We start from the raw sequence: 18,278 nt of genomic DNA, 5'->3' as shown, positions 1-18,278 counted from the left end.
GTAGAGAAAGTGAGGGGTTATCTCTGGTTTTAGGCCAATTCTCCTTCAGCTCTTTACAGAAGAGGACCTTGTGCTTTTATATTAAACCTCTAGTAAAAGAGACACTGGGGGAGCAGATCATGAAATCTGAGTAATCCCTGTGATCTTGGCCTAATTGAAGATTTTATATTTTCTGTAGCAGGCTGGCAGACTGTAAGCGCTTCATGTTTTCAGTAGACAGATTTCTGTTGGTGGTTTTCCTTGGCTTACCTAAAGGTTGTTGTAAGAGTTGATGTTGAAACTTTTCTGAGTGTTGCTCTGTAAATTTCACTCATTGAGTGGGCTTGAGACTAGCTTTGCTTGCTCTTAATTCCACTGTTCACTTCCACCATCTTGGGACAAAGCACAGTGCTTCCAATTTCAACCGCCTGGGGGCATCCTGGTCTGAAGTGTGGTGTGTATTTTCCTTTTTAAAGGCTTATGTGACTTCTGTTCTGAAAATAAAAACTGTTAACTTTCAGGTTTGAAGCAGCTAAGCTTGTTATGCAGTGGCTGTGTAACCATGAAGATCAAAATATGCAGAGGATGGCAGTGGCTATAATCTCCATTCTAGCTGCAAAGGTACAAGACTTACAAATGTAGAAGTGCTGAAGTATAATTTACTGAGTCCTGATGATTTTTCTGATATTCCCTAATATTTTTGTTTATAGCTTTCAACTGAGCAAACAGCTCAACTTGGTGCAGAGCTCTTCATTGTTAGGGTAAGTCCAGTGCTGTCTCTTACAAATTGCTACCCTGGATCTTCTATTTTAAATCATTTTGAAATTGGCTACAGTTAGGTGTATTCTATCAAATTAAAAATAAGCAGTTATATTTTACCTTCCGCTAGTACTGCTACCAGGAAAAGATTGGCACTCCAGACTGTCAGGAGGGCACTCACTCACCATGTTAATGAGGGTGGCCTGTGGGCCCAGTAAATAGAAGCCAAAGTAAATAACTTGATTGTGTCAGGACTTAAATGACTGCAGTATGGATGGAAAACTCAACTCTGACTCAAACTTTTTGTTGTTTGCAATGAACTTTACCTTGAAAACAAGCTCCCATGGACATGTTTACATTGGCATGCAGGTACAGTACATGGGGCCACTGTGGTGTCAGCTGGCTGGAGCAATACATAGAGGTTAAACTAGGTATCTCACATCTTTTAAAAAAGTTCATCATGTTTTTACTGGAGTTTGGAATAAAATTGAGACACAGAACAAACTATCAGAAGTCATTGTTCGTGGGATCTGGTTTCAGGAGCAGTCTGATGGCTTCAGCTCCAGGGCAGTGGAAATACAGATTTCAGACATGTCTCTCTCAATTTCTGGAGAGAGACTATGATGCAAAACACATCTCTGATGGCCTTACTTATGGCCAACCAGTATACCAAACTACATTTCCTTAATGTCTGTGCAGGATAGATGTTCAAGTGAAAGCTATTGGTCAGTTATAAACCTTAATTGTCTTCAGAATAAATTAGGTGTCTTAGTGGAGTTCATTGCAGAACCAAAAAAGTCAGAATCTTGATCCAGCTTATTTGATGCAAGTCACTAAAAGTAGTGGGTACTAGCTATTAAAACCAAATGGAGGCTTAAATTAGTATTTAATATTTTCCCCTACCAACCTTAGTTTAATGTTTTTCTCTTTTTAAAAATGTACAATAGAATATTTAGGAAAAATTGTCATTGCTTGCAACAATCAAACGGAGGTGGTGGTCTTGTACAGTTGGCCCATAACAATCCTGCAAGAGGTTTAAGAGGTAGAGAGATGGAAAAAAACCAACCCACAAGCATGTAGGAACAAAATTAAAAAGGCCAACTTACAAAACAAGATTAAACTAGCTAGGAACATAAAATGTTTTCTTGTTACCCTTTACAAATACATTAAAAGCAAAAGGAAGATCAAGGACAGGTAGGCCCCTTGTTCCCACTTAACAAGGAGGGAAAGGCAATAACAGAAAACACAGCAATGAGTGAAGTATTAAATGTCTTTTTTGCCTCCTTTTTCACCAAAAAGGTTAGCAGTGATTGGACGTTTAACACAGTGAACATCAGTTTAAATGGGGTAGGATCTGAGGCTAAAATAGGGAAAGAACAAGTTAAGAATTATCTGGGCAAATTAGATACCTTAAAGTTGGCAGGACCTGATGAAATACATCCAGTATATTTAAGGAACTGGCTGAAGAGATCTCTGAGCCACTAGTGATTATCTTTGAGAACTCATGGTGGAAGGGAAAGATCCCAGAGGACTGGAAAAGGGAACATATAGTACCTATCTATAAAAAAGGGAATAAGGATAACCCATAGAATTATAGATCAGTCATCTTATCTTTGGTACCAGAAAAGATAATAGAGCAAATAATCAAACAATCAGCTTGTAAGCACCTAGAAGATAATAAGGTGATAAGTGACAGTCAACATAGATTTGTCAAAAAAAAAAAAATCATGTCTAACCAACCTAACATACTACTTTTGACAGGGTAGCAAGCCTGGTGGATGGGGGAGGAAAGTAGTAGATGTGAATCTCGACTTCAGTAAGGTTTTTTGATACTGTCTCATAAGCAAACTAGGGAAATATATACCCTAGATGAACCTACTATAAAGTGGATGCACAAGTGGTTGGAAAACTGAACTCAGAGAGTAGTTATTAATGGTCCATAGTCAAGCTGGAAGGGCATATTGAGTGGGGGTCCCACAGGGATCTGTCCTGAGACTGGTACTATTCAATATCTTCATAAATGATTTGGATAATGGCATAGAAAGTACACTTACAAAGTTTGTGGACAATACCAAGTGGGGAGGGGTTGCAAGCACTTTGGAGGACAGGATTAGAATTCAAAATGATCTTGGCAAACTGGAAAAATGGTCTGAAATAGGATGAAATTCAATAAGAACAAATGCAAAGTACTACTTTTAGGAAGGAATAATCAATTGCATAAATACAAAATGGTAAATGACTGCGTAGGATGGAGTGTTGTAGAAAAGGATCTGGAGGTTATAGTGGATCACAAACTAAATGAGAATCAACAATGTAATACTATTGCCAAAAACGCTAACTTCATTCTGGGATATATTAGCGGAAGTGTTGTAAGCAAGGCATGAAAGGAATTCTTCCACTCTACTCAGCACTGCTACAGCTTCCTCTGGAGTATTATGTCCAGTTCTGGGCACCACACTTTAGGAAAGATCTGAACAAATTTGAAAAAGTCCAGAGAAGAGCAACAAAAATCATTATAGGTGTAGAAAACATGATCTACAAGGAAAGATTGGAAAAAAAAAAAGTAGGTTTGTTTAGTCTGGAGAAAAGAAGATTGAGAGGGGACATAAGTCTTCGAGTATGTAAAAGGTTGTTACAAAGAGGAGGGTGATAAATTGTTCTCCCTATCCAGTGATGACAGGACAAGAAGCAATGGGCTTAAATTGCAGCAAAGGAAATTTAGGTTAGACATTAGCAAAAACTTCCTAACAGTAAGGATAGTTGAGCACTGGAAAAAATTACCTAAGTGGTGGTGGAATGTCCATCATTGGAGATGTTCTTTCATCATCTAACATGTTCTTTCATTTAAGAATATGGTAGACAAACACATGTCAGTGATGGTCAAGATAATACTTAGTCCTGTCTCAATAGAGGGAACTGGAGTAGATGACCTATCAAAATCTCTTTCAGTACTACATTTCTATGATGCTATGAATATACTTGCTCTCTTATAAAAGAATACAAGCATGAGGGTGTATAGAAAAATAATTAGTTGACATATATGGAAAAACTGACTGTGTTAATTGCTAAGTATATTAATCTCCATTCTAATCAGAGATGCAGTTACTTATTGCCTAGTCTGTGCATAAGTAAACAAAGATGATATAGGTATAGCGCACACAACTTCAAAGTTAATTTTCCTTTTTGTTCTTCCTTTTTCAGCAACTTCTACAAATAGTTAAGCAGAAAACAAATCAGAATCTAGTGGATACTACACTCAAGTTTACACTGAGTGCGCTTTGGAATCTCACTGATGAATCTCCAACCACATGTAGGCACTTTATTGAAAATCAAGGGCTAGAACTCTTCATGAGAGTCTTAGAGGTGAGGACTATGGTTTATGCAGTGGATTTCATTCCTTGGTTCTAAAATTTCTGCATTAACAAACAATTATTTTGTGTCTTACATAAGCTATGCTTCACTTTACAGTCCTTCCCATCTGAGTCATCTATCCAACAGAAAGTTCTTGGCCTTCTGGTAAGAATAGAAAAATTATAAATTTTACAGAAATACCAGTTGTTCTTAATTGTGTCCATATTTAATTTCTGTTTGAGAATTGGTTTAGATCAGGGGAGGGCAAACTACGGCCCGCGGTCTGGATCTGGCCCATCAGGGCTTTCAGTTTGGCCCGCAGGATTGCCAGCCTCTGGCGCAGCGGGGCTAAGGCAGGCTCCCTGCGTGCCCTGGCCCCACGCCGCTCCCGGGAGCGGCTGGCACCATGTCCCAGCAGTCCGAGGGGGTGGGAGAGCAGAGGGCTCCATGCACCGCCCTCACCCGCAGGCAGCGCCCCCTGGAGCTCCCATTGGCTGGGAAAGGGGAACCGTGGCCAATGGGAGCTTCGGGGCTGGTAACCGCAGGCGAGGGCAGCACGCGGTGGAGCCGCCTGCCCTACCCCACCCCCAGGAGCCACTGCCAGACATGCTGGCCACTTCCAGGAGTGGCGCAGGGCCAGGGCAGGCATTGCCTTAGTCCCGCTGCGTGCCACTGCCATCCCAGAGCCGCTTGAGGTAAGTAGTGCCGGGCTGGCGCCTGGACCCCAAATCCCCCCTGCACCTCAACCCCCCAGCCCTGAGCCCCCTCCCGCACCCCGAGCCCCCTCCCGCACCCCAGTGCCCTGCCCTGAGCCCCCTGCTGCATTCCGCAGCCCTCCTGCACCCCAACCCCTTGCCCTGAGCCCCTTCCTGCACACTGCACCCTTTCCCACACTCCCTCCAGCCCCCTGCCCCAGCCCTACATTCATGGCCCTGCATACAATTTCCCCACCCAGATGTGGCCCTCGGGCCAAAAAGTTTTCCCACCCCTGGCTTAGATGGTACACTGTGAATTATACTTTATTTTCTTAACCTTTAATCTTACATATTGGGTTCTTGGGAGCTATGCGTTTGGCAATGTAGTTTAAAAATCATGATGTCAGCGTTTCCAAAGCATGACCTTATGTAGGCGTGGCTATTTAATAGTTATTATGGACAGTCTGAGCATTCAGGAAAGAGCAGGGAGTAAGTCCTCAAATGACTTCAAGGACTCAAAAGAAGGTTAAAGGTTAAAAGTCAATGGGACTTTAGGGTCCTACATCACTCTGGGTAAATTCTCAAAAGGATCTGTTTAGAAGTTTTTATTCTTTTTTAAAAAAAGAGCGTAAATAACTTAGTGATATATGTCTTAATGGTTTGAGGGAGTCTTTCATGGAAGGGAATGTGTTGAGGTAGGAAGTGAACGCCGTTAACTTTTAGACAAATTCAGAGTAAAATGGGGAAATTTTCAAAGGCAAAATAGATGGCTAGCTCCCATCTATGACTTTGAAATTTGCCTCTAATATCCATACATATGACTGAGTTGAAGTTATACGCCCACTAATACATCATTATTTCTATTGATATTTTCTCAATTCTGTTTTTCTACAGAACAACATAGCAGAAGTGAAAGAGCTACATTCTGAGCTAATGTGGAAGGACTTCATAGACCACATCAGTAAACTATTGCACAGTGTTGAGGTAGAAGTCAGTTACTTTGCAGCTGGGATTATTGCTCATTTGATATCTCGAGGAGAGCAGGCCTGGACATTGAGTCACACTCAGAGGACATCTCTTCTTGAACAACTGGTACAGAAATAGCTAAATTTATTCCCTGCTTTTGTGTTATATTAATGTTAATTGCCTGTAATTAGCATTAAGAATTACAGCACTTGGTTCTCTATCTTGCAGCACTCAGCCATTTTGAATTGGCCAACGCCAGAGTGCGAGATGGTTGCCTACAGGTAACTACTGCCTTGATTTAAAGTTTGGAACATACTAACTCTAGCACCCTTCAACTTGCTCTAAAAATTACAGGTCTCTGCCTGAAGCATTGTAGGCTGCCTGCCAAACATTGTCCCTATGAACAAAACCATGCTTCTGGACGGTACCCTCTAGTATCTTACCTTGGACAAGGTGGCTTCGCCTTTGGGAGTGATGGGAGAAATGAGTCAGCCTGGGTCTCCTTTCAGAGGCGGATATAGGGCTGTTCTTTTCCTGTCTCCTCCTACAACCAGCCTTACCTCTTTAGGTAGGCTTTCGGATTAATGTTCAAAGGACCCTATGAAGAAACTAAACAGCATATTAGCTATTGGAGTTACAGTAATATAGGGTGGTTTTGTATGCCATAGATTCCTGGGTTTTAAGGCTGGAAGGGACCATTAGATCATCTTATATGACCTGTTCTGTAACACAGGCCAGGTACGCCTGCCTGTAAGTAATATGAGACACCAGATGCTATGGCTTAGAGTAGTGATTTATTGGTAAATAACATATGTAAACTATCTTAAGCACTGGGAACAAAAGTCAAATACTGCATCCAAAACTCTAATACACTGGTTTTCAAACTGTGGGTCGGGACCCCATTTTAATGGGGTTGCCAAGGCTGGCATTAGACTTGATTGAACCCAGGGCCCGACCCCCACTGCCCAGGGCCAAAGCCTGAGGGCTTCAGCCCTGGATAGCAAGGCTCAGGCTTTGGCCCCCCTGCCTGGGCAGTGGAGCTTGGACTTTGGCATCCCTGTCCCGGGCGGTGGGGCTCAGGCAGGCTCAGGCTTTGGTGTCCCTTCCTGGGGTCATGTAGTAATTTTTGTTGTCAGATGGGGGTTGTGGTGCAATGAAGTTTGAGAACCCCTGCTCTAACATATCACAATTGTCTTTCTTACCTATATCCTTAACTAAATATGTAGTGAAGGTATGGTCTCAGTAGTTATGGTATCCAAATGAATTGCAGAGCATCTGTTTCTGTTTTTTATCTGTAGGTCTTTCAACCCTTTTTTCCCCCTACTTGGCTGCTTCATGACACCTGGGGTTCAGCTGTGGGCAGTGTGGGCTATGCAGCATGTCTGCAGCAAAAACCGTATGTACTAAGATTAAAACTACATTTAAATTCACCTCTCTTAACATATAGTCTACCAGGATAACTAAAAGAATCTAGGAAGTTCTCATGGTCTTCATCTTTAACTCTGATGGGAAAAGGCATGTTAAGGTTTTGCTTAAAATAGGGGCAGAAACTCTTTTTTTTTAAACTATACTATTTTGTCTACATGGATTTTATTTTTGATATGCACATTAAATTAAAAACAGATACTTTATTGGGCTTTCTAGAAATGCATTTTGTTCAGAAATTTCAGCAATAAATAAAATACAAAGTTATGGACAACATAAATTCTCATTCTATTTAAAGAGGAGCAGAGAGTATAGCAAGCAGTAATCTCCTGGGGTTTTGGGGTCATCCTGGTGGTTCTTCGAGTGCTTGTTCATGTCAATTCCATTCTAGGTGTGTGTGCACCCATGTGAACAGTCGTTGGAGACTTTTGCCTTAGCGGTATCCGGAGGGTCGGCTGTGGCACCCCCTTGAGTGCCGCGCTCATGTGGCGGTATATCAGGCGTCGCCGACCCTACGCCCTCTCAGTTCCTTCTTACCGCCCATGATGGTTGGTCGAAGTGCCTTGTCTTGCATTGCAAGAGTGTTAGCGGTTCTTTCAGCCCATTATTCTGTCTCCTTTGTGGTTAGTTTTTAGGTACTTTAGTTTGACCATTAAGTTAAGTGTTAGATAGTTTTAGTAGTTAGAGTCCCGACTGGGACTTCACTGCAGAGCAGGGCATGTCCTGTTCCCCAGGCTTTTAGCCATGTTCATCGTGTACCAAGCCGATGCCTATCAGTGACCCCCACGATAGCTGTTTGAAGCATCTGGGGGAATCACACAGAAAAGACAAGTGAAGGATCTGCAAGAACTTTCACCTTTGAACTCAAAAGGAGTGGGATAGCCGCTTGAGGGCCCTCCTCATGGAGGCTGCACTTCATCCTGGCTTGGAGCCCTTCCGATTGGAGTCCATGCCGAGTACTTCAGTGTCAGCGTGCAGCACACTGCCGGCACCAGAACCTGCCTGGCACCGTTCCCCTTCGCCGGTGCCCAAGAAGTGGCTGAAGCCCAAAGGCCCATCAGCATTGCAGGACAAGGGGGCTTTGGGCAAAGGATCTGTGCTAGGCCACATGCCCGCCCCGGAGCTGCTGTGGTTGGACCCCCAAGCCCAGCTAGGGATCCACCTCCAACTCCCGGGAGCAGCAGGGGATCCCGGCCCCTCATAGTGCCACCTGTGCCTGAGGCAGCCCTGGCAATCAAGGACCAAGTAGGCCGGCCAGCACCTCAGATGCCAAGACAGGCGATGGACCCAGTTAAGGCCCAGACCTCTAAAGGCAAGCCAGTTATGGGACCTCCCTCCGAAGCAATGGAGCATCCCTGGTCCCCGGACTGCAGACATTGATCCCTGTCACCACGGAGTAGGGTCCCAGTGCTGCAGCCTCCATCTCTGGGTAGAAGATCCAGGTCTCTAACATCAAGATTGCCACCTTTGAGACATGTGATGTCCGAGTTGCGACGCCCATCCCTGTACCTGCGGTACCACCAGGTCTCCCGCCAGAGATCGCTGCAGTGCAGATCCTCATCACCTAGGCAGTCCCGCTGGCATTGATCCCTCTTGGTGCGGGATCGTTCCTAGTCGTGGCACCAGTCTCTGACTCCCCGATACCACTATTCAGGCAGGCACTGTTCCTCACCCTTTCCTTACCGGTCGCCAACAAGGGTCAGCTGCCAGACTCGGGCATCTACGGCTCTGCCTTGGTAGCCAGAAGGGCAGTGGTCCGAGATGGAGGGAGAGTTCAGCCCCTCACCTAGGTGGCTGCTCCATTTCGGCTACCGCTCCGGACGGATTTGCTGCCACAAAACCTTGGCACTCTCCTGCACCCAAACCTGGTAACATTGCGCCTGATGGCTTGGCTGCCGCATGGCTAAATGCAGAGGAGCAGGAGTGCTTGGCCGGAGTCCAGTAAGTCTTGCTGAGCAGCAGAAAGCCCTCCGCTAGAGTGACCTACACGGCCAAGTGGAGGTGGTTTATGTGCTGATCCTCTAATAAAGGCATTTGGCCTGAGCAGGCTTCACTGTAGTTAATCCTGGACTACCTTCTACACCTCAAGCTCCAAGGCCTGTCCCTGTCATCCATTAAGGTCCATCTGACTGCTATTTCGGCTTTCCACCTGCCATTAGAAGGCAGGTTGGTTTTCACCTACGGAATGACTGTCAAGGGCCTTGAGTGCATCTAACTGCACATCAGGGACCCAGTACCACTGTGGGACCTAAATCTCATGTTATCCCGGCTCATGGCACCCTACCCTGCCCTTCGAGCCTCTGGCTTTCTGTTCTCTCCTCCTCCTTTCTTGGAAGGTTGTGTTCTTGGTTGCAATAACCTTGGCCCGCAGGGTCTCTGAGATTAGGGTACTTACTTTGGACCCGCCCTATACAGCTTTTACAAGGAAAAGGTCCAACTGTGTCTACACCCAGATTTCCTGCCCAAGGTGGTCTCCCAGTTTCATGTGGGCCAGGACATTTATCTGCCCGCCTTTTTTCAGAACCCCATAAGTTGGAGGACCAGCGTTGGCTGCATTCCCTAGATGTTAGAAGGGTGCTAGCCTTCTACATCGAACAGACCAAGCCATTCCGCAAATCTACGCAGCTGTTCGTCGCAGTGGCCGACAGAATGAAAGGTCATCTGGTTTCTGCTCAAATCCATTTCTTCTTGGATCACCACCCTCTTTGCTACTGCTAAGACCAGGCAGAGGTGCCACCTCCGGTGAGTGTTGCCGCCTACTCAACCAGGGCGCAAGCCTCTTCAGCAGCTTTCCTAGCCAAGTGCCTATCCAGGACGTCTGTAGGGCGGCCACCTGGTTGTCTGTCCACACGTTCACATCCTATTATGCACTTACCCAGCAGGCCCGAGATGATGCTGGCTTCGGTAGAACAGTACTGCAAGCCCGTAGGCTGTGAACTCCAAGCTCACGTCCGAGGATATTTGTGAGTCACCTAGAACGGAATCAACATGAGCAAGGATTCGAAGAAGAAAAAAAAGTTACCTACCTTTCATAACTGTTGTTCTTCGAGATGTGTTGCTCATGTCCATTCCATTACCACCCTTCTGCCCCCCGTCAGAGTTGCCGGCAAGAAGGAACTGAGAGTATAGAGTTGGCAGCTCCTGAAATACCAGCTCATGAGCACAGCACTCAAAGGGGTGCCGCGGCCGACCCTACGGATATTGCTAAGGCAAAAGTCTCCGACTGTGGACGTGGGTGCACACACATCTAGAATGGAATGGACATGAGCAACACATCTCGAAGAACAAAAATTATGAAAGGTAGCTAAACATTTTATTCTAATCTCCATTCTGCAATGACTTGCTGTGTAACATGAAGTGGGTTTCTTAATCTCAATGCCCTATTTGAGATCTGATGAAAGGTGCGGTAAGTGAAAAGTATTAATTCCCTTTTAGAGTACATAAATGCAACATGACTGAACAAATTCACTACTTTCAATGCTCATTGTGTCTATTTCTCACGTGATTTAAGTGCATGTGCCCTCACTACTCTCCATAGTGTATGTGTATAGCAGCTTTCCTCCCAGAGATCAATGAGTTACTTTCAGTGCTGGTATGTAATGCCATTGACAGCAATGGTTTTGTGCCTGCTTATATCAGGGCCCAAATCACTTCTTCCATAACAGAAATGCATGTATACAACAGCACACAGTAACAGTGCGTAACAGATTACCACGGGAAGGGAAAACTCCATTTCTTAGCTTTTTGGTCATATGTGTAGTGCTGTATAAATGTTCCGTAGGGATCTTCTTCTAGGGGTATACTGGTCCTAGGTCCAGGGTGACCATTCCCAAATTGAGAGATGAGCTGACAAAGCTGTATTATTGACCAGCCTAAAGATAGTGGAGTGTGTATAACTAGGACAATGTAACCTATGTGGCAACATTAAACTGAAATTGCACAGCAGGGACTCCAGCCTATCCCAAGCCCTTTTCTCCTTTGTGTATTCCCTCTCCCTCCCCCGACCCCCCACTGTCAGATCAGTATAGTGCCTGTTATATAACTTATTAATTTCGGTATATATGTTATACTGACCTAAATTCTAAATGTTACACGTGCTATAGATATTTGAATTGACAATGAGTAATGGCCTGATAGAAATTGTCAGCATAGGGGAAGCTGGAGAAATTGGTAGCTAGGTAACAAACCTTGGAATTACCATACAGGATCAGACCAGTGGTCCACCTGTTCCTCTATGCTGTCTCCAACAGTGTCCAGTATCAAATGCTCCCAGAGGAAGGTGTGAGGAAACCCCATGGTAGATAGCTATAGAGTAACCTTCTTTTAGGGGAATCTTCCTAATGCATTATTTAGAGATTTCCCTGTGCCCTTAAGCATGACTGTTCAGTTGGGGAAGCATGGGAGCTTTTGGTTATTGATATGCAGGAGGTGGTGGGGCTCTTGGTACTGGGGAGGGCAGGCATTTATTTCCTCGCCAACTCTCTGTTGGGCAAGGACAGAGAACTTTAAGGTTGGGAGGAGTAGGGTTTAAATTCCTGGGGGTGGGAGGTGTTCCCCTTTTGTCATTCCCCCACACACACATTGACAACCCTTGTTAAGAACTAGCTGCCCATCTGAACCACGCTCCAATATCCCACACAACATCCAAAATTGACAACTAAGTATATTGACTTCATTCTGCTAAATTTGATCAGCAGTGAAATATTTAGTGTCCGTGCTTAAATTGTTAACCTCAGTGTCCCCCCACTGAGGTAACTGGGGACAGTTCAAACGTCTCCGAGCTGTTATTTGTGGATAGATTTGTTGACAGATATTTGTAGGCAACTATCACTCCATTAAGTTACATTAGGCTCATGATTTGAAAGCTATCTTTACAACCATGAGAGACTTAATTTTCTAAAAATGAAAACTTAGATTCTCAAGCTAAGCTGTGCTCCAGTTTAATTGTGCATTTTTGCATTATACACTTGGCTCCAGATATGATCAGTGCTCCTGTATGTAAGAGTGCTGAAGTCACGTATAGTTGAAATGTGTGTTACATACCTTTTTAAATCAATAATACAAATGGTCAGAAATGTGAAGTTTTGTATCGAGAGGAGAGGTGCATTCCTGGCAACTTACACTAGGTACCATTTTTAAAAGTCACATTTATCAATGGTCAGTGCATTGGGTTTCTGTGAAATTTTTTCCTGTTCACTGAATAGGGCAATATTAATATTGTGATATCTCTGATACCATGTCATGCTAACTGATACATACTGCAGTCACCAATTACAGCAGTGTGTCTGTTTAGGTACTTACTTAGATCACATTGGCATGTGAGTGCCAAAAATATTAGAGCGTATCATTGCAACACAAATGAGAGAGAAAAAAGTATTATTCACATTTGATAGGGTGTCACAGGAAGTCAGCGGCAGAGCTGGGAATTGAACCCAGATGATATGAGGTCTAGTCAAAGATCTTAACCACAAGAACCTTCTTTCCTATTACAATAAAATTTTATGGAATGACAATGCAATTTTATAGACACTTTTTCAAATGTCCTAAATGTTGACTGGAATAATAGATAGATCAGAGTTAACTCCAACACCTGAGTGTATTTCACAACTGTTTTTCTTCTCTATAGACAGTTACATTTTTTCTTATATCTCATTTCAGCTGCCAGGTATTGCAACATGTTAATTGAAGAAGGTGGATTGCAGCACTTATACAACATCAAGGAAAATGGCCAAACTGATCCAGATGTCCAGCGAATTGCAATTGCCATTCTAGATAGCTTAGAAAAACATATTGTACGTCATGGGAGACCGCCTCCATGTAAAAAGCAGCCACAAGCCAAGCCAAACCAAACTGAAAGCTGAAGGTATAAGTGTGTAAACCATCCTCTCTGTAATAATCCTTTATCACACGTGTAGTTGGAGTGACTTGTACTACAGTGGTCACCAGTGAAGTTATTTGCTAACAATTGTGGTACTGGATACCACTTGTGGTAACTCTTGGGCAAATGTCTACTTCAATGACAACTTCTAAGGGGATCTATGATCAATGCTTGATCTAGTCATACCTGTAGGATTACTGATGACTACAGCAAGGTGGGACTTGAATAGTTTGGAATGCACATCCAAAAACAAACCTCTAGGAATATCTTGTTTTGTGACTTAATTGTGGGACAGAAAGCTTGTTTCATCCATCTCATTGTTGAATATAGAACTGTTTACCAACTCAGTGTTTCAATAGAACTGTCTGCAAGAGTGGTGAATCTCACAATCACAGCTTTAAACAAAAATTCACGCATGCACACATTAAAAACACTGTACCACTTGTAACTAAGGTAACCAGAATGTCCCATTGTTTATGGGCCCTCCATAAGCCCAACTGAGTCTTCAAAACACCTCGTCTTGGGACCTGCAACCTCTGTCCTTTGTCTCTCCAGCACTAGACTGTTGTCTTTTCCAGCTGTTGGCTTCCCTTGACTCATCTATGCTGCCTCAGCAAGGTTAGGATCAGCACTGCTTGGGTGCAAATGGGAAACACTGAATTGGCTGCTCTGGAGGAACAGGTACAGGTGGAAGTGGGGGCAGGGGAAAGCTTGAAATACTAAAAGGATAAACTGAGTTTGAGGTTCAAAACTTAAAACTAAGTTGTTGTTTTTTTAAAAAAAGAAGTGGTAGGAGAAGGAGGGAACTCCACATCAGAGCTCAAAATGTTAGTTGAAGTAGAGTAGCCCTTCCCATCACATGGAGGTGCATGTCTTGATGGGAGAACCAAGATATTTGGTCATCTTTTTATAACCGATTATTGATTGCCTTGCCATTTCTTGTATATATTTTGTCAGTATTGTGCAGTGATTTGTATTCCCAATGCATTACAGTACAAAATATCACCCAACATCATATATAAGGTCCTTTGTAAATTGCATTGTTGTGCAGAGTGTGAAATTTTACATAAAGCTGTCAATGGTAAAAACGTATTTCTTCCTGTTGTTTGAGTTTAAAAGAGGTGTTGAATGAAATGGAGATTCCACAGCATACAGATGCTTGATTAAATACAAGTGATGGAAGCAAGCTACAACGTGAGCTCAAATTCCCTTTATTTCAAAGCATTGTTTACTAATTCTTCTTGTACTGTCAAATGGCTGTCTTCACATCTCCCTGCCAAACAATGGAACAGGATTCTACTATTGTTGAACTTTATTGGCATTTTAGTTCCAATTCCTGAAGTGAAAATCACTGTACTGTTTACCTTATGGGAAGGGACAGCTGACGCAACACCACTTTACTTCACTATAATAGAGTTAACACACCATCTACAATCTGGAATAGTTTCATTACAGTGTGTGTGTTAGAAACATTAACAGACTGCTTTAGTAATGTTACCATTACCACATTGCATAATGCTTTGTTTTGTACAAAGGTATCATCTGGGTAGCTTCATTCCTCTACATACACCTGAATGTATGTAGTTTCCTTGACCCAAAAAGAAGTGAAAATTGTCAGAAATGTAAAATTATGGGACTTATTTTTTAAAAAAGTTCCGAAGAATTGTGTTTTATGGGCAGTTACTTTTACCTTTTAGACTAGAGAAGTCTTGACGTCTGCTGTGAAAAGTCCATTGCAGGAAATGGAACACACAATCCACCAATATCAGAGTTTATGGAAACTTTGTATCACTTGGTACTGAGAGGTTTTTAAATGAACATATTAACCATCTGGAATGCTGTTTTCCCCCCAGTAAGATGGCTATTCTAAACACATTAGATTAAACTATACAAAGTCTATAACGGTATATGACCCAAAATGGAAACTGGGGCACCAGTCTGGCTAGCTAGGACACCACTTCATGAGATTATGGAACAAGGATAATGCAGCCACACAGAGCTGTCACTAATGCACTCTTTCATGATCTTTAACATAGCCCATTCCAGGCTACTCTTCAGAAGTCACTGATGGTATATTGATTGTGGAGGTGACTACTACACTAAGATGTCTATTTCACTTGTGATATTTGCCATATTATGAATGAATAATCGGTTAATGCCTCTACTCTAACTTAAATGTTTCTGTAAATGTATGAACTGGTGAGGTTACCTTTATTGAAATTAAATGAGATGATTTACAATTAAGTAGTTCAAGCAATCTAAAGAATAGTGAAACTGAATTTTTTGCCCAAAGACTGATTGTTCCTGAGGAAGTGTCTCCTTATTCCAGTATAGATGTTTTATCAGTTTATAAACTACATTCATAAAACAAAACAAAAACATGTTTACCAAAAAATACATTCCTTCTAATAGAGAAACCAGTTCTGGTTTAGCTGACAGCATTCAGCTGTTTTAAGTACCCTTTATTAGAAGCTAAAGGACAAATAATTAGCTTGTCTGCCTATCTAATAGGATTTCATAATATTCTGAAACTGCTGTGATGGGAAGGTGATAGTTATACTTAGCATTTATCCCTAATGCCTTCTCTAACGTGAGATGAGGCTTTCTAAGTGTTTTAAAAAAGGTTTTGAAAGTTATATAACTTAAATATTCTGCTGTACATGTTTTAAATGAAATGATACAGCTCATGCTATACATTTACCTTGTTTAGTCTGTGAAACTCCTGGGCCAAATTCTGCCTGGAGCTCACATCACTGGTGAGTCAAAACTTATTTTCTGTCACTATTGTGTGAGAGGTTTTTTTGTTGGTTTGTTTTTTTCTTTTTGAAATGTCCAAGTTTAAGTTGAAGAGTAGAATGCAAAGAACTGTGTTTTAAAAACCATCTTTTCCCATAGCTATGATGATTTCCATGGCTTTTCCTTTGCTATCAGTATTTCAGCTGGGCTCCTGCTGTGTGACGGTTCTGGGCTGTTAGGATGGTATACAAACAGAGGTAACCTTTTAATTGCACAGCTTTCTCCCTAAAAGCTTTCTGAACAATCTCAGAATGTTACCCCAGCAACGCTTACCAACTACTGTAATTTTCAAGATTAAATGTACTTAAACAGGAAAACTGTTCCATGTGGGAATGGTGTCAGATCTGTCTTCATTCAGAGTTGAGTTGTATAGGAAAACTTCTTTTAATATTCATTGAATGAATGATGTACATTTAGTCTTGTGTCTTTATATGATGCTATTCATTCCTTCTTAAGCATTCTTAAATTATTGGATCAAAGTTAGGCAATGAGAAATGATTGTCAGTCGTATTTAAAAAGAGGGAGACCACTCAACTTCTTCACAAATAACCTGTTACAAAGCCTTTCTGTTTAGTTTTTTGGCACCTTTTTGCAAAGCAAATATATTGTTGCCATAAAGCACAATCTGACTAAAATGACAGTGCACTAAATCCGTTGATGGATTGATAACAAAAAAACAAACCATAGGGATCAGCAGCTCAGATGGTTATTGTATGAGAATTAATTTGTGGAAAATTGAGTTCTCATTCAAATTATGAACAAAGATGATTATTTTTATTGGCAAAATCTGGCATTTGTGTTAGCAGGTGGCTTATGGTAATGGACAAAGTAACAGAGCAACAGGTCCTTATGCCACAATGGTGTGAATTTCTGAAGAAAGGGGGACATAAGATTGCAACATGCATTCTGTTGGACAGTGAAAAGAGTAGGACAACACTACTTACTTGCACAAAAGCTTATGCAAGATTTACTAAGAAACCATAATTGTTTCCCTACGTGTACTACAACCTTTTAAACAGAAAATAGTTTTTTTTAAACTGCATGCTAAGTGTCAAAGATCATCCGCCTTTCTTCTGTTTACACTGTGATACAGCAGCATAGTTCTGTAAAATGTGACAAATTGTTCAGTAAATGTAATGGTTGTGTTTTTAAGGTACTTTCAATTATCCAGATACAAAACACTATTTCCCCACAGGGTCCAGATGAGTGGGGCATGCTGCATATGGATTGTAACACAAATTTCTAACCAGTGCTTTATTTGGGTGTTAATGTTGTATGTTAACTATAGGCTTTGCCTAAATAAATGTGTATGTACACTTTTTTTCTTTTAGAATAATGAATATGATCCATGCTGTTTGACAGAAATGAGAGAGGCTGCATTGAGCCAAAACGAGTCCATACAAAATGGACTATATATCTGTTTAAAGGTGTATTATTATTTACTAGTAAATATTAATACAAGTTGCCACCATCTATGAATGTAGCAAAACACTTATTTCCCTTTGACAGTGTGACTGTCTTAAAATGAAAAACAAAGTGCATTACAATCTTATGTTACGATGTGAGTCAACAACTTTTTTTGTTTCCATTAACAGAGTAATAATCTCTGTCAAATCTTTGGACTAGACCAGAAATGTGCTACCTGACCCATTTCCTTCCATAGGGGGAATTTTAGCTAATGTTTCTCTTGCTTTTGTAGAGCTTTTGTGATATTTTTTTTCTGATTTTACTAAATTTGATTATTCGGGAAAATGGTTCTAGACAAGTAAAACTTTCTGTAAAAGTTCTTTCCATGTTTTCTTATGAACACTGAAGTACACCTCTACCCCGATATAACGCTGTCCTCGGGAGCGAAAAAATCTTACCACATTATAGGTGAAACCACCTTATATCGAACTTGCTTTGATCCACCGGTGCATGCAGCCCTGCTCCCCCAGAGCACTGCTTTACCGCGTTATATCCGAATTCGTGTTATATTGGGTCACGTTATATCGGGGTCGACGTGTATCTAAACTGGAGATTGCTCAGTTTCCAACTTTTTAAAAATGGTTAAAGCAGAAATGAAAAACCATGTTTCTTTTGTTCTCACTGTGGTAATATATAAAATAGGATATGGAAAGGAGGTGGGGAAAAATAATTGATACAGATTAAGAAACAGACATTTTACAAACACTAATGAACCGAGTAAGCCCAGTGGATGGTTTGTATTTGGAAATGGGACATATAGCGAGCCTTTCACAGCTTGACTTGTGTGGTTGATCGCAATCAAAGTATTGCTATGTGGTGGCTGGCTCTATGGCCTTTGTGAAATTAATTTTGTGGTCTCAGAACAACTTCCACCCCAGTTTGTCCATTACCAAAAGCCACTGCAACTTGTACTAAATAGCAGTGTAAAACTTCAGCTTCTCTACTGAGACTCAACTGTTGGG

At 41.9% G+C, this 18,278-nt stretch overlaps 1 protein-coding gene across 4 annotated transcripts in view; it reads left to right on the top strand.

Moving 5' to 3' along the window:
* ZYG11B (zyg-11 family member B, cell cycle regulator) overlaps positions 1–14,243 on the top strand; it is a 60,372-nt gene extending 46,129 nt beyond the window's left edge. For all 4 annotated transcript variants that reach the window (XM_043521099.1, XM_043521098.1, XM_037906783.2 and 1 more), the window contains 8 exons: positions 501–600; positions 690–740; positions 3,940–4,101; positions 4,207–4,254; positions 5,679–5,876; positions 5,979–6,031; positions 7,049–7,146; positions 12,834–14,243. In XM_043521099.1, coding sequence (XP_043377034.1) covers positions 501–600; positions 690–740; positions 3,940–4,101; positions 4,207–4,254; positions 5,679–5,876; positions 5,979–6,031; positions 7,049–7,146; positions 12,834–13,036 — 913 coding nt within the window. In that variant the 3' untranslated portion in view covers positions 13,037–14,243. The remainder of the gene's footprint in view (positions 1–500; positions 601–689; positions 741–3,939; positions 4,102–4,206; positions 4,255–5,678; positions 5,877–5,978; positions 6,032–7,048; positions 7,147–12,833) is intronic.
* Positions 14,244–18,278: the final 4,035 nt, after the last annotated feature.

This window comes from Chelonia mydas, chromosome 8, assembly GCF_015237465.2.
Source record: "Chelonia mydas isolate rCheMyd1 chromosome 8, rCheMyd1.pri.v2, whole genome shotgun sequence".
Classification (NCBI taxonomy): Eukaryota; Metazoa; Chordata; order Testudines; family Cheloniidae; genus Chelonia; species Chelonia mydas.
This window is presented reverse-complemented; position numbering and strand designations above follow the sequence as displayed.